This window comes from Macadamia integrifolia, chromosome 10 (genome assembly GCF_013358625.1).
Source record: "Macadamia integrifolia cultivar HAES 741 chromosome 10, SCU_Mint_v3, whole genome shotgun sequence".
Taxonomy (NCBI): Eukaryota; Viridiplantae; Streptophyta; class Magnoliopsida; order Proteales; family Proteaceae; genus Macadamia; species Macadamia integrifolia.
Genome location: NC_056566.1, coordinates 32,406,491 through 32,420,751, shown reverse-complemented (window position 1 = coordinate 32,420,751; position 14,261 = coordinate 32,406,491). Strand labels below are relative to the sequence as shown.

General features: G+C 40.7%; 1 protein-coding gene across 1 annotated transcript; it reads left to right on the top strand.

The window, feature by feature from the left end:
* Positions 1 to 1,686: 1,686 nt before the first annotated feature.
* Positions 1,687 to 10,118, top strand: LOC122092454 (ATP-citrate synthase alpha chain protein 2). Its single transcript, XM_042662774.1, has 12 exons — positions 1,687 to 2,100; positions 2,643 to 2,819; positions 2,908 to 3,069; positions 3,187 to 3,267; positions 4,444 to 4,495; positions 4,785 to 4,899; positions 5,042 to 5,123; positions 8,499 to 8,594; positions 8,776 to 8,877; positions 8,996 to 9,112; positions 9,199 to 9,315; positions 9,695 to 10,118. Exons 1-12 carry the CDS (start codon positions 2,002 to 2,004, stop codon positions 9,758 to 9,760), a joined length of 1,266 nt encoding a protein of 421 aa, XP_042518708.1. The 5' UTR covers positions 1,687 to 2,001; the 3' UTR covers positions 9,761 to 10,118.
* The last annotated feature ends 4,143 nt before the right edge of the window (positions 10,119 to 14,261 follow it).

Here is a 14,261-nt window from a genome sequence, read left to right as displayed (position 1 = left end):
AATGAATTTCTTAATTCACCTAATCATCTTTTTTTAATCAAGTCGGAGTGAAGAACATAAAAAACGATGGGCAATTTCTATCCTAGGGATCTCCAGTGATGGCCAGTGACTTGTAAGTGAGAGCAATGCTTATTTTTTAGGCTAATGGGTCAAAGAAAGGGAGGTGAAGAACAACTATCTTTGAGATTATTGAACTCCTGGACATAAAATTGTAAAATCAGGTGGAAGAGGAAATGAGTTTGGATCTTTACCACATTTAGAGGAGTCCTCTTGTACAGAGGCTCATGCGCTTAAAGCTCTCTGTTATATCATAAATGTCATTTCATTCTATTTCTTCTTCTTCTTCCTTTGCTTCTATGGTGAAGATGGTTGCATGAGCAGGGCACGATGGTGCAATGGTGGGTTTGGGGATGGTGTAGTGGTGACTTCAGTGATGGAGTAGGGTTGACGTGGTGTGCAGATTGTGCGGTAGTGGTGGGACTTATGCTGGACTTGGTAAGTGCAATCCTCGACAGGGTTGCAACGATACTATGCAATACCCAAAGAAACAGGGGCAGCCATGTTGAGAGGAGGATGGTGCACTTCAAACTCTATAGAGCCGTTACATGCTTCCTTTGTAAATTTGGCAAAGTCCCATCGATTCGGCAAGACTTTATGAGAGGCTGGGGTGGGAGAAATCATGGGCCACATGGGCTGACAGGGTAAAGGTGATGTTTTCTCCAATTCCACCCTGACAAACAGATGTCCTCAAACTCCATTGAGGGTGGAAAAAGACTTATAACAATCCCACTCCATCAAAACCCCTTCATCCGAATAGGGCATTTTTTTTTTTTTGACGGCGTGGGGGGTTGGGGGGTGGGAACGGGGGAATAGGGAATGTTTAACCTATTTGGAAGGGAAAAAAATCGTCTGCAATTCCGATCTCGTACAATTCCGTGAAATACCACCTTCAGGGGGTGACACGTGTATTGATACCAATGCAATGGTCCAGATCTGATTTAAATGCCTCTTCACTGATTTAATGTTTTATTAGTTGTACCAGATCTGGACCATTGTATTGGTATCAATACACGTGTCACCGCCTGAAGGTGGTATTGCACGGAATTGTACGAGATCAGAATTGCAGACGATTTCAACCCGTTTGGAAGGGGTAAAAGGTGTTAGTGGAAAGAGGGGAACAAAGGGTGTGAAATTTCAGTCTGAGCTGTCAAATTGATTAAAAGGGTCAAGGCAAAATCGAGATAAAATTGAATTATTACTTGATTTTGGTCTAAGTTTTTTGTGTGAAGCCGATGGAAATCCAAACCAATCGAATTGATCAAAATAAACCGACCATAAACAAAACAATTGAAACTGAACCGAAACAATCCGAAAGGCAACTGACAAGAGCCTATTAAGACAATCTGATACGAACCCGACATCAAACCTAACTGAAACCGATCAGCACCTTATCGGGCAGCCTTCGATTTAGCCCAATTAAGACCGAAGCTGATTCAGCCCGATCAAGCCGGACCAGACCGACCGACCGATTGACCCCTATTTACAACACCAACGACACTGGTCATATCGCCACCAGATTCTCTGTGTGTCTTTCAACCGAGGGAGTTTAATTTCAACTGACCAATGATCAGGACGGGGCTAATCTAATAAGCACGACCCACTTTTCGGGCGTCTTTTGCCTTGAGAATAGAGATTACTCCGTTTGCGTCACTTCCAGGGTCTAACCTCCAACTACTCATACGATCGATCGTGATGGAACAAAATAAGCTCACCAACCTCTCTCTCGACCTTTCTATCTCTTCCTCCCCTCGTTAAGCACCGGTGTTTGGTGAGCCTAATCTTCTTTCATTTCTCACTTCCCAAATCAGGCTTCTTTTTTACTTCTCCTCTGACCTCATTACCACCGCCTTCTCACTTCCTATATCCAGACTCTCAGAGAGAGAGAGAGAGAGAGAGAGAGAGAGAGTATCAGAATTCGGCTTGAGATTGAGGGAAATTGTCATGGCGAGGAAGAAGATTAGAGAGTACGATTCAAAGAGGCTTCTCAAGGAGCACTTGAAGAAACTTGCTGGGATCCGACTTGAGATATGTTCTGCACAGGTATTGCTGCCTTTTCTCCGCTCGATGGCTCGAGCTTTGAGTTTCCTACTTACTGGACTTTTTCCCATTTACGATCACAGTAAGAGATTGCGGTGTAGAGGTAGTTTCCATCAACGGCAGGATTGGCGTTTTCCTAAATTTTCGTTTTTTTATTTTTATTTTTTATTTTTTTCTGAATCTGTTTTATGTCTCCAGTTTTGTTTGTCCGTTGACCTGTTCTGTCTTCTTTGCCTTCGAATGTTTTTAATTTTGTGAAGTGATTGAGTATTCGTAGTTCTTTGTCGAGAATCGTGTCCCAATGGAACGCGTACGACTTTATGATTCTAAAGACACTGTTTTCTTCAGTTATTACTTTCTCCCTCTATTGTTTCTCCTGTGCAAGTGTCTTCCTCCTGTGTTCTGATTGTAAAAGAGAAGGAAGCCTCCCTTTGTTACAGCTATTACTCATTTTATTCTGTGGCGACTTCATTGATCTGGAGAATTTTCAGCTATTGTCTTTCTGTGAAAGATTTGCTAAAATTGCGTGAGTTCTTGTTTTTTAGGTGACAGAATCTACAGACTTCGCTGAGCTAACGAACAAAGAGCCATGGCTTTCGTCCACAAGATTGGTTGTGAAGCCTGACATGTTATTCGGGAAGCGTGGAAAGAGTGGTCTGGTAGCTCTGAATTTAGATATGGCCCAAGTTGCATCCTTCGTGAAAGAACGCCTTGGTGTGGAGGTGATTCCTGAATTAACACCCCTTGCACTGGCTCATTTATGTTTTTGTAATTGCACTTGCATTACATCTAAATTGGATATTTCTTTAGGTTGAGATGGGTGGGTGCAAGGCTCCAATAACCACATTCATTGTTGAACCATTTGTTCCCCATGAGCAAGAATATTACCTCTCTATTGTATCTGAGAGGCTTGGCTGCACCATTAGCTTCTCAGAGTGTGGTGGTATTGAAATTGAGGAAAACTGGGACAAGGTATGCTGGTTATCAATAGGATATTTCAAGTTTGGCTTTTCCCTATTTTTCATTTCATTACCTGCTCCAGTTATGTGATCCCAAGTTGAATTTGTTTTTCGGTATTGGACTGTATAGGTTAAGACAATATTCCTCCCGTCTGAGAAGTCTATGACATCCGAGGCATGTGCTCCACTGATAGCCACTCTCCCCTTGGAGGTATATTTTATTTCTCTAGCAGCCTATTGCATTGTTTACATGTTCATGTTATGGTATCCAGATTGTATCATGCATTATACATTTGCTCAAATATTTGACAATTCAAACTGCTGTGAAAGTTGATAATTAAATTGGATCAGATTGGGTTAATTGGCTAACATGGGAACTGCTTCTGTTTATCTTCCATGTAATTCCCATGGGTAGTAGGAACATCCTAAAACTATGCTTCTTCGTTCTAATGAAATTAAAAAAAAAAAAAAAAAAATGTCATCGCTGGAATCCAATCTAATGCCCATTCTCATTATTTATTTATAAGGTACCTTGAACTGATTGGAGTTTTAACTCCCAAAATCGAGGCATAATGGAATGCGAATTCAGGGATTATTTATATTTTCTTAATATAACTTGGACTCTGTGTCTTATTCTACATGGTGTTTGAGTGTGGGTGAGGACTTGTGTCTAGGAGTAGGATCTATCTGAATATTAAATTTTGATTTGGGAGAATTGGCTAATATGGATCGAACTGGATATGCCTATATGGAAACATCAGACAAACAATCTTTTTCATATAATTTTCAGTCAAGAAAGCAAGTAAACAATTTGGATGCACTCATGATTCATAATCTGAAAATGTGAACATTTAGCAACAAAAGTATGCAATTATGAACTAGCAAGATGGAAATGAGAACTCTTAGCGATACTATTTAAGCTGAATGAGCATGCACTTTTCATAATGCAAATCCATAGTATAATGTTGTATGCATGTGCATGTAGTAGTTATATACTCTATCCGGGAGAAATAAAAATTCAAAATGGGTGTGGATTTGGGAGAGTGTACTCATGCATCTGCCAACTTGTATCATGGTTCATGACCTCTGAAAAATTCTCTTTTGTTCAATATTTTAACCACCTGTGTAGATCAGCAAGCAGATATTTGAGGCACCAAAAAGGAATATAAGTGGGAAAAAAAAGGCTTTAGTGAAAGATTCAATTGTTTGAACTGGTCAAAATAGCCTTCCTCCCATCTAGCTATCCAAGAGTTGCCCATTATTATTAAGTGTCCACGTCTTGTATAGAATGGATGCCACTTTGGTTTTTTTTTATTTTTTTTTATTTTTTTTATATGGCTATGTTACTGCTATTTGATTGCATCATTGTGTTGTTTGCCTGACATAGGTGCGAGGGAAAATTGGAGACTTTATTAAGGGTGTATTTGCTGTATTTCAAGGTATGCTCGACTTTGGGATGAATAACCTAGTTTAGGAGATTCTCTTGAAACTCCAACAGTTTGTGTGCATTTTGCATTTCAAAACAGATGATTAACATTTTGTATCTTTTTTGAAAGGGAGGTTTTACTCTTGAACTTTCTGCTTTCTTTTTTTTCTTTTTTTACTTGAAATTATTGCTATATAGTTCAAATATCTTTGTGGCCCTTGTGTTGTTTCTACGGAAATTTTCTTGCGGAGTTTCAATGTTGACATTGTCAGCTTCATTCTTTCTCATTATTCTCTGCACAGATCTGGACTTCTCTTTCCTAGAGATGAATCCCTTTACATTGGTGAATGGGGAGCCATACCCATTGGATATGAGAGGAGAATTGGATGATACTGCTGCCTTTAAGAACTTTAAGAAGTATGCATATGTTACTTGTCGCGATTTACAAGATACAGATTGCAGTGTACATTTTTTTTTTTTTGGGGGGGGGGGGGTTGTTGTGCGCTGGGGAATCATAGTGTATTGTACATGCATAATTAACAAACGTGTCTCTTTGCAGGTGGGGCAACATCGAGTTCCCATTACCTTTTGGTAGAGTTCTGAGTCCTACTGAAAGCTTTATTCATTCATTGGATGAAAAGGTAGTCAAGTTCACATACAACGCTTTTTTTTTTTTTTGGGTAATAGATGTTAAGTCTTTCTGGAATCAACATGAAATGAATATGGTCTCTCTGCCATATCTCCGGCGACAGTTCTTTCATTATTTTCAACTTGTCCAATTCAATTCCAAATGACTATTAGTTCGTGGGTGGGGTAATGAGTGGTTAATCACTCATTTTTCATCTTGCTTATTTGAATGCCTTCTATATCCTAATGCTGGAAGACTCATTAACAGAGTTGTGTTGACATGGAGATGAAGGAATTCCTTAATTTTGAAGTCAGGAAGGATTGATTATATTGAAATATCATAGCTACTGCGAGGGATGTAAGGAGATTGGATATGGTGTGAATTTACCTATATCCATATCAGCCTGAATATTTAACCAGTTATCTGTTATTTAGTTAAATATCTGATGGATGTGAAACCACTTAATCTATATTGGTATCTTGTTGAGTATCCGAATGCGGATCTGGTTATCGGTTATCTGATTAAACTGAACGGCAACTCAACCAAGTGTTATCCACTTATCCCAGCTACATGAACTCATGTTTCACCATTCAGCTTTATTCAGTGCCATATTTCTTGTCAATCCTAAGCCATGCTTGTCTTTTCTTGCTAACTCTCCCATATTCATTTTAGGTTTGCCTTTTGCCCTTGTTCTTTTGTCTCCGGAAACTGCCCAAAAACTTTATCAGAAAATAATATACACAAAAAATCATATTCCTGAATAAGTAACTCTGCTCCTCATGCAGAATTTGACAGTAGAACGAAACTAAGAAAACCACAATTATTACTTCTTACATGCACATTATTACAGAAATCTTAGATCCAAAATAACCTCCTCTTCTACTGATCCTCCAGATCCACCATGGTCCTTGACCAACAAAACCCAGTCCGCTAATGCACATCCACCCCACTGTGGGTTTGCAGCACAAAACCCCCTAGAGGGAAAACGAAGAAAAGAATATTTCCTTTAGTTCCAAGTGAAATAAAGATTGTTAATTGGAAACGAGGTAGAAAGTATAGAGGGAACAAGGACTATAATAAACAGCAGCAGAGCAGAGAAAAAGGAGGAGCAAATGAATCTGAAAAGGAACAGCACAGCTAGCACAAGAGAATCCAGAAGCACCTGACTGAGAAGAAGGCATCCATGAATTGTAGCAGGCCCTCCTGTTCCATGCCTACCATTGGACAATGCCACCACTAGTAATCCTTTTCATGGATGAAATCAGAGTCGTCTGAGCAGTGGGCTTCCTTGGAGCAATCCCTACTGTTTCCATGCCATCCCTCTCTGTCCCAGTTCTGTAATGATTCTCCAACTTCACTGTCCAGTTCCAGTGAGGAACTGTTGCACCCAGAGATAAGAAGAGGGTTTGCGCTAGTGCTGTGGTTGAATTTCTGCAAAAGCCCTCTAATGCAGGAGTAGATTACAAGTAACTAACTCCGCAGTTTATAACCCCAAACAATACAAATAGGAGTAAGAAACAAAGAAATAATACCATCAAATAAATCCCCAAGGATACAATACCCATATAGGAGCAAAACCAGCCCAAAACCTAACCTGATAGGAGAGAGAAAGACCTGTTATAGAGCTGGAGAGAGAGAGGTGCGACCAGGGCTGTAGGAGTCCGATTGAGTTGCACTCTTGGGCGTAGATAGTCCCTAGGGAGGGTACAAAAACCCCCAAAGTTGAGAGGATTCTGACGGCTGGTTATGAAGTTACAAGCTTTCTTGATTTTCTGACCTAGGAGAGAAAACTGAGAAGAACCTCCAAGAACAGCAGCTGAATGCTTCCAACAATGACTAGGTAAGGATCGTGGGACCCTTATGAGGGCTGGAATACCCCGATTGAATACCTGGCTGAACAGAGTACAGAAGAGAAAAAGTGAGGAGATCGATCTCTCTCCTATTCCCACTAGAATTGTTGATCGGTTCTGATTTGTTGAGACTTTTATCAAAATCTGAACTATACCTTTTTGAATGTTACAACAAATAAAATAAAAAAAAGAAGAATAAAACAAATGTGGGGTTGAGAAGGGTGAAAGAGAATAAAGGAAGTGGCAATCTCAGCCTGGGCTTCTTACCTACAGCTATCTCAGCTGCTCTAAGCATTTAGTTGCAAACTTTCTTTCATAAATGCAAACTTTCTTTCATTCAAATCTGTCCAATAATAGTATATATGCCTCTCTATAAATAGAGAGGAAGTTTACAATCATACTAATACTAGGAACTAGTTTCCCAATAGGACTAGACACTCCTACTACAACTAGGAACTAGTTTCCCAATAGGACTAGACACTCCTACTACAACTAGGAATTCAAAATAGGACTAGGACTTGACTTTATGACTCCAACATGGAGTAGGACTAACTAACTAATAGTCCATGTAGGACTTTACAACCAACTAATGGCCTAATAAGCCTTTATTGAATTAAATAGCAACTAATTAAACTTATGAATAAAATCCCATTTTCCTACCTTCTACCCATATTTTAGGCCTATTAAAGTGGCCCATTTCAAAGAAAACTCATGGGATCAAACGCCCAACACATACATAACACAACCCAAGGCTTATATGCAATAAAATAAGCCCAAGTGACTTATTTACATCACCCTCCTCTCCTTAGTTTCTTCTTTTTGGTCAACTTAGGGCTTTGCAGTAGCCAATAGAGAAAAGCGAATCTCTATGTATTTGTTTTGTTCTGATAGTTTGATTCCCCAATTACCATTAATTAACTTCTAAAATTATACTACCACCTCCATGCAGTAAATGAGAAAAATCCGAAAGGAATGAAGACTATAAAATAAATCTGCTTATAATTTATACATACGCATTTGTTATATATATATATATTTATATATAAGAAAATAATTCAGTTGCATGTTAGTTGGATCAGAGATGGATATATCAGATATTTGATTGATTAATGTAGACATCTTTAATAATCAGTCTGGATCTTAATCAGATTGGATATTAATATATCCAACTTAATCGGAAGGAATATGGATGCAGACCTGGATAAGCTTCGGCTCATTGAAGGCCTAAGCTACTACCAAGCCTGCATTTGTGATATAAGAACTGTAAAATTAAGAAACTTGAAGCATGAAGCATTGCCGTTACAAGTTAAGATTGGAATGAATATATTTTGAATCATAAGGTTGCCCATTTTCAAGGCACTGTTTCTGAGGTCTGCCTTAGTGATGAGGACTATATTTTCTTATGTTACCCATTTTCTTACAAACTTCATCATTATGGTATTGTCAATCTAATCTAGGTTCAATTTTAGAAGCTGGAGCCTGCCTCCACACCTGCAGGGGCAAATTGCTTATTAACAAATCCCTGTGTTATTTTCCAGACAAGTGCATCCTTGAAGTTCACTGTTTTGAACCCTAAGGGGCGTATTTGGACTATGGTAGCTGGTGGAGGGGCAAGTGTTATTTATTCTGACACTGTAAGTATAACAGCTTCTAAAAATTAACTGTGCTTCTTTCTATGAGTATGCTTTCTTACTGTAACCGTGTTCTTACCCTCAGTGCAATGTATGGGTGTTCTTGTTATTTTGCTCATGTTGCATGGAGATAAAATATGTTGTTGGTAGACGTCAAATTTTGGGGTTTCGTTATGTTTTTTAGGTTGGGGATTTGGGTTATGCATCAGAGCTTGGCAACTATGCAGAGTATAGTGGAGCTCCAAATGAGGAGGAGGTATTGCAGTATGCCAGAGTTGTTATCGATGTAAGAACTTGCCAATCTTGGCTTACCAGCAACTTTGTAGCTTCTTTCTTGCATGACTTGTCAATAATTACACTCTGAATTTACTGTAGAACCAAGTTGTTATTTTATGATGCTGCAGTGTGCAACAGCAGACCCTGATGGTCGTAAGAGAGCCCTTCTTATCGGAGGTGGCATAGCTAACTTCACTGATGTTGCTGCTACTTTCAATGGTATCATTCGGGCTCTTCAGGAGAAGGTGGAGTAGAATGAATTTTTTCCAACTGCAGTTTTGATGATTCTTTTTCTTTTATCGATATTGAAGTGTGTGTTCCTCTGAGATAGGAATCCAAGCTGAAAGCAGCAAGAATGCACATCTATGTTCGAAGAGGAGGTCCAAACTATGAGACTGGTTTGGCAAGAATGCGAACCCTGGGTGAGGAACTGGGGGTTCCCCTTGAGGTATGGTGTTTTAATCTTTTTGGGGGTATGTATCCACTTTAAGTCGGATGTATTTGCTGAAGTTGGACTATAGTTGGGTGAGAGTTCTAAATTTATGAAACAGCCACAATGTTGATGCTGCTAAACCTAGAGCTAAAATTGAAAAATTCCTAAGTTGCTTCCTGTTCCTCCTCAAATTTTGGAAGCACAAAGCCCTCCCCCCTGCTGTACATAGGAAGGGAAAAGGAGAGAAGAAATATTGCTTGAGGGAATGAAAAACTGGTTTTTTCATACTAATTCCTGAAACTATGTCTTCAGTTTGTCTTATTCTCTTTCAAATAATCTGTCGAGGATTTCAGTTTTCCTGACTACAGCTTGACTGTTTTCCAACTTGTTGCAGGTTTATGGCCCGGAGGCCACAATGACTGGAATTTGCAAGCAAGCAATCAACTGCATCATGTCATAAGTCTCATTTCTGTTTCAGAGACCTTTCAACAATGTCTCTGAAGAAAGTAATCTCAAGGCTTAGTTTTCAAAGGGCAAGCTGGATATAGTTGCCATAGAATTAGCACCATATATTTCTGAGTTTTGACCATTTACTCCAAGGGGTCCCTTCTTTCCCCTTTTTTTGGACTTCTATAATCATATTCTTAATTGTTCTTCCGTAGTTGATTTCTGTCCACAAGTGGCTGTCATGTTGTATACCTCTTGAACCCTGCATATTCAGTATGGTGACAGTACTACAAAACCTGGTGCTCTTCAACTTTGTCATGGTGACTCCAAAAAGCAAGTTAATAAATGGATTGCAGGTCCAGAATGTCTAATATGGGAGTAAATTGCTCAAATTGGTTTCTTAATATTTTTTGTGCCAATTATTGTGACATGAATCTTTTGTTTGAACTAATCATATTGGAAGAAAGAATATAATTTAACAAGCCATGCTAGCAGTCATCCATAGGATCTCCATAGATTAGCACATAAGTTGTTGATGTGGATTTACACGTTGAATATGCTGGACCGGATCAGATCGAATGTAACCAGTCCGGATTGCTAAGAATCGGCCCAAGTATACTATAATCCCAGTTTCTGGAAGGGAATTGGCCAATCCCAGCCTAATTTTTGATACCCTGATACACGATCAGAAGTCAAAGCTGACTGCTGAAGTGCCAGTGTCTGTAGCCTTGGGAAAACCACTAAAGGGTCTATTATCCTGTCCTAAGTCATTCCCATTTTTTGGTACTGAACTATGAACCTTACGGCATGGTAGGAACTATGAACCTTACGGCATGGTAGGGAGTGCATAAAGCCTGATCTTATGTAATTATCTGGCATTGAAAGTTTCTTAGGCATCGTTTGACAACGTTTTATTTTTTTCGTTTTTGCGTTTTCTTGTTCCTAGAAACGGAGAAATAGCCTAAAAAGCATTTGATTAAAGTTGTTCCGTTTCACTTGTTTTTAGAAACATAAATCAAAATTTATGTCTATTTATAATTCTATAAATGACTTTGTGTCTATTTATAATTCTATAAATGACTTTGATGAAATAAGTTGGAATTGTTTCTTCGTTTTTAGAAACGAATTTGAGAGGAAAAAAAAAAACTGTTGTGCCTGATAAATCTCTCAACTATTTAAACCTAAAAAGAGGCAACCAAACCCTCCTTCCCTTTTGGACATCCAATAATACTATTGGGTTTTTTAGTGGCATTATGTCTGCAAAAAACGTTTCGAGAAACAGGTTTATCAAATACCAAAAAATCTATATTTGTTTCCAGAAACGTGAAAAGCTGTTTTTGCTATTTCTAGACACAAAAACAGTAGAAACGTTATCAAATGGTACCTTAGTTGCTCTGTTGTTCATGGTCAATTTTCGTTTATCATGGGACTTCCAATTTGGTTGACTTAAGTAGTATTTGTGAAGCTACCATCGAAGATTAAAAGACACTTGTGCTTTTGCATGTGAAATAAAGGAATTCGGTCTACAAAATCCAATAAGAAACCAAGAGCTTTGGTCTGGTCGATTTCAGGTCATCATTGGTTCCTTTTAACAGTGCCTTATTGGTCTGATCTCGGTTTTATTGTATTTGTAGTGTTTTCTGGTTTCAGTTCAAATGGTTGGTCTATCGGCCAGTCAGGCTAGTTTTGGTCTTTTTAATGGTTTATAGCAATCAAAACTCAAACCAAACTGATAAGGAATTCGATAAGTTCAATTCGTCTTAAGACCTTCAATTGGAGCTGATGAGTTTAATTTATTCAAATGTGGATGAAATTCATTGTCAAGACCTTTGGGGTCGAGAAAGAGAGAGGGTGGGGGTTGGAGAGGAAGGTACTGGGAGATATTTCATGTGGCATGATGGTTGCAGGAAACTAAGTGCAGTGGTAAGATTGCAACATTGTGATTTAGTAGTTTTGATGGTGGATTTGAATCGAAAAATCTTTTCGTGAAATAAAATTAAAACTACATACATTGTGATCCATTCTCAGATCCCACAATGGTAGTAGCATCATGCACTCGATAAGGCATGTTGATCGCATAAACCAAATTTGCCAATCTCCGAACCTCATGGGGATGGGATCCCTTTTACTTTTATTGGCCTTTTTTGCCACATGTCAGTCCGAGCCATCAATAATGTCAAACAGCTTATTATTGTCATCGTACAACACCCATGAATCTTTCTAGGAGTTCTGTCTAGTGCTTATATGACAGACTCGTGAGGAAGGTCCAACTGGGATGGTTGCAAGGAACCGATTTGTTTTTCCTCTTTTTTCCTCCTTAAGCTTCCATTGCAACGAAGGATTGATTCTTTGTTGGTAGGGTTGCTAGATGAGAGCATGCGCTTGTTGGAAACAAGATTTTTCAGCCTAATCCGACATGTATAGTGGTGATGAGGCCAAATATGTCCTCATCCTCAGCAGGCTGAAGCGTGTATGCAAATCTGCTACCTCAGCCTCTCCTCAGGTCGACTTGCCATCTCGGTCTCTCCACAGGATGACCTGCCACCTCGGTCTCTCCACAAGCCGACCTGCCACCTCGGTCTCTCCACAGGCCGACCTGCCACCTCGATCTCTCCTCAAGCCAACCTGCCACCTTGGTATCTCCACAGGTCGACCTGCCACCTTGGTCTCTCCACAGGCCGACTTGCCACCTTGGTCTCTCCTCAGGCCGACCTGCCACCTCGATCTCTCCATAGGCTGACTTGCCACCTCGATCACTATACAGGACGATCTTCTACCTCAGCCTCTCCTAAGGTGGACTCGCCACCTCGGTCTCTCCACAAGCCACTAACCTGCCACCTTGGTCTCTCTACAAGCCGACCTATCACCTCGGTCTCTCCTCAGGCCGATCTGCTACCTCCGCTCGGCACAATCAAATAAGGCACCCAAAAAATGTACACATGCCCACTCCTACATTCAAGGGGCGTGACCCCTGATTATAGGGGCATGAGTCAATCCACTCACATCGCCAAGGAGTCCACACCTCTCACGACTTGTGCCTTAAGGATAAGAGAGGAATATTTTTGAAATATGCCCTGGAATCTAGAATATTCCTATACTCGTAGAGCCATTCTCCTTAAGGACTCCATGCCTAGCAAGACTCTCCACAATCGTTCATCTTTCTCCCTCCGTCAGCAGCCTATAAAAACCAAGGTAAGCCTCCATCATGGGGGATCGATAACTTCTTTTGACTGAAAAACTCTCTTTATTATCTGCTGTGGAAAGATCTGACTTAGGCATCAGAGGGTCTCCCATCCGGTCAGCCTAGCTCTCCTCTGTCTTCTCTTCTATGTAGATCTACTGGAGCATCAGGAGCTGCAAGGAAGATTGATTGGTCAATTTTTACCGCATTAGTTGGCACCGTCTATGGGAAACTGATACGAGAAGCTATTTGAATCAATGCAATTAAGAAGTGAGAAGGTCATCTCCTCCATGACTACACGAGCAAGATCATCTCGTGGTTTGCTACCCGAACAAGTAGAGGAACCTCGCGCACCTCCAATGGCAGATCAGGAGAATGCCCCACCAATAGAGGGGCCCTTGCTGAGACCTTCTCAAGCTCAAGCCAATGTAGGGGTTACTTCAGGAGAGGGAGGGCAGCGCGACAGAAACCCTCAACCATCTCACCGAGGACCTTCATCCCGGATGACACACCTGGTTGTGGAAGAACAAATCTAAAGCCTGCAATTGCAGGTGCTGGCAACCAACACCATGATACAGGACTTTATAGGCCAATTCAGCTCGGCACTTTTGATACCCCTCACAGGCTATGCTCAGTTGCCCAGGCCAGCTTTGGACAGGCGACCTCAAGACGAAACACCTGATAATAGTGTCGCCCCTCAATCGACAGCAAGGAGGGGGCCTGTTAGAATGTCATGAACAGTTCGCTCGGTGCCACCACCTCGATCTCCCACTGAGAGATGTCAGCAAGGGCCTTCACCAGCGCAGAACAGGAGAGCATGACATTCAACTCAAGATCGGAGCCCCGAGAGATGTGATGCCCATAGATCTCCTACCAGGGCAGGATGCTAGAACTTGTCACCCAGGTCAGCTAGGGGTACGTCAGTACAGAGAGGACCGACTTGACAGACGCCAGGATCGTGGAAGAAGCCTCAAGCGAGCTGAACGCGAATGTCGCTCCTCAGGCCATCGAGTCGAGGAGAGAAGGGACGACCTAGAATGGCTCATTCAGCATCTCACTGAGCAGATCAAAGGAATGTAGAGGCAGAGGCACTTGACTGACATAACGGTGACCCCAGCCCATAATGCACTATCCAATGAGTTGATAGATGCCGAGTTGCTCCCAAATTTCGTGGTGCCTATCTTTAGCACATACGACGGCACCATGAATCCCTACGATCATCTCCCTATACTACAATTTAGCCATGACAGCCCATGGGAGATCGGATGCAACTCTCTGTCTAGCTTTTACAACTTCTCTAAAGGGTCCCACACTGGAGTGGATGTCAAACTTG

Coding starts and splice junctions, on each gene's coding strand:
- LOC122092454 (XM_042662774.1), top strand. CDS start 2,002: ATGGCGAGGAAGAAGATTAGAGAGTACGATTCAAAGAGGCTTCTCAAG. Junction 5,124..8,498: donor TTCATTCATTGGATGAAAAG/GTAGTCAAGTTC, acceptor GTTATTTTCCAG/ACAAGTGCATCCTTGAAGTT. Junction 9,316..9,694: donor AACTGGGGGTTCCCCTTGAG/GTATGGTGTTTT, acceptor AACTTGTTGCAG/GTTTATGGCCCGGAGGCCAC.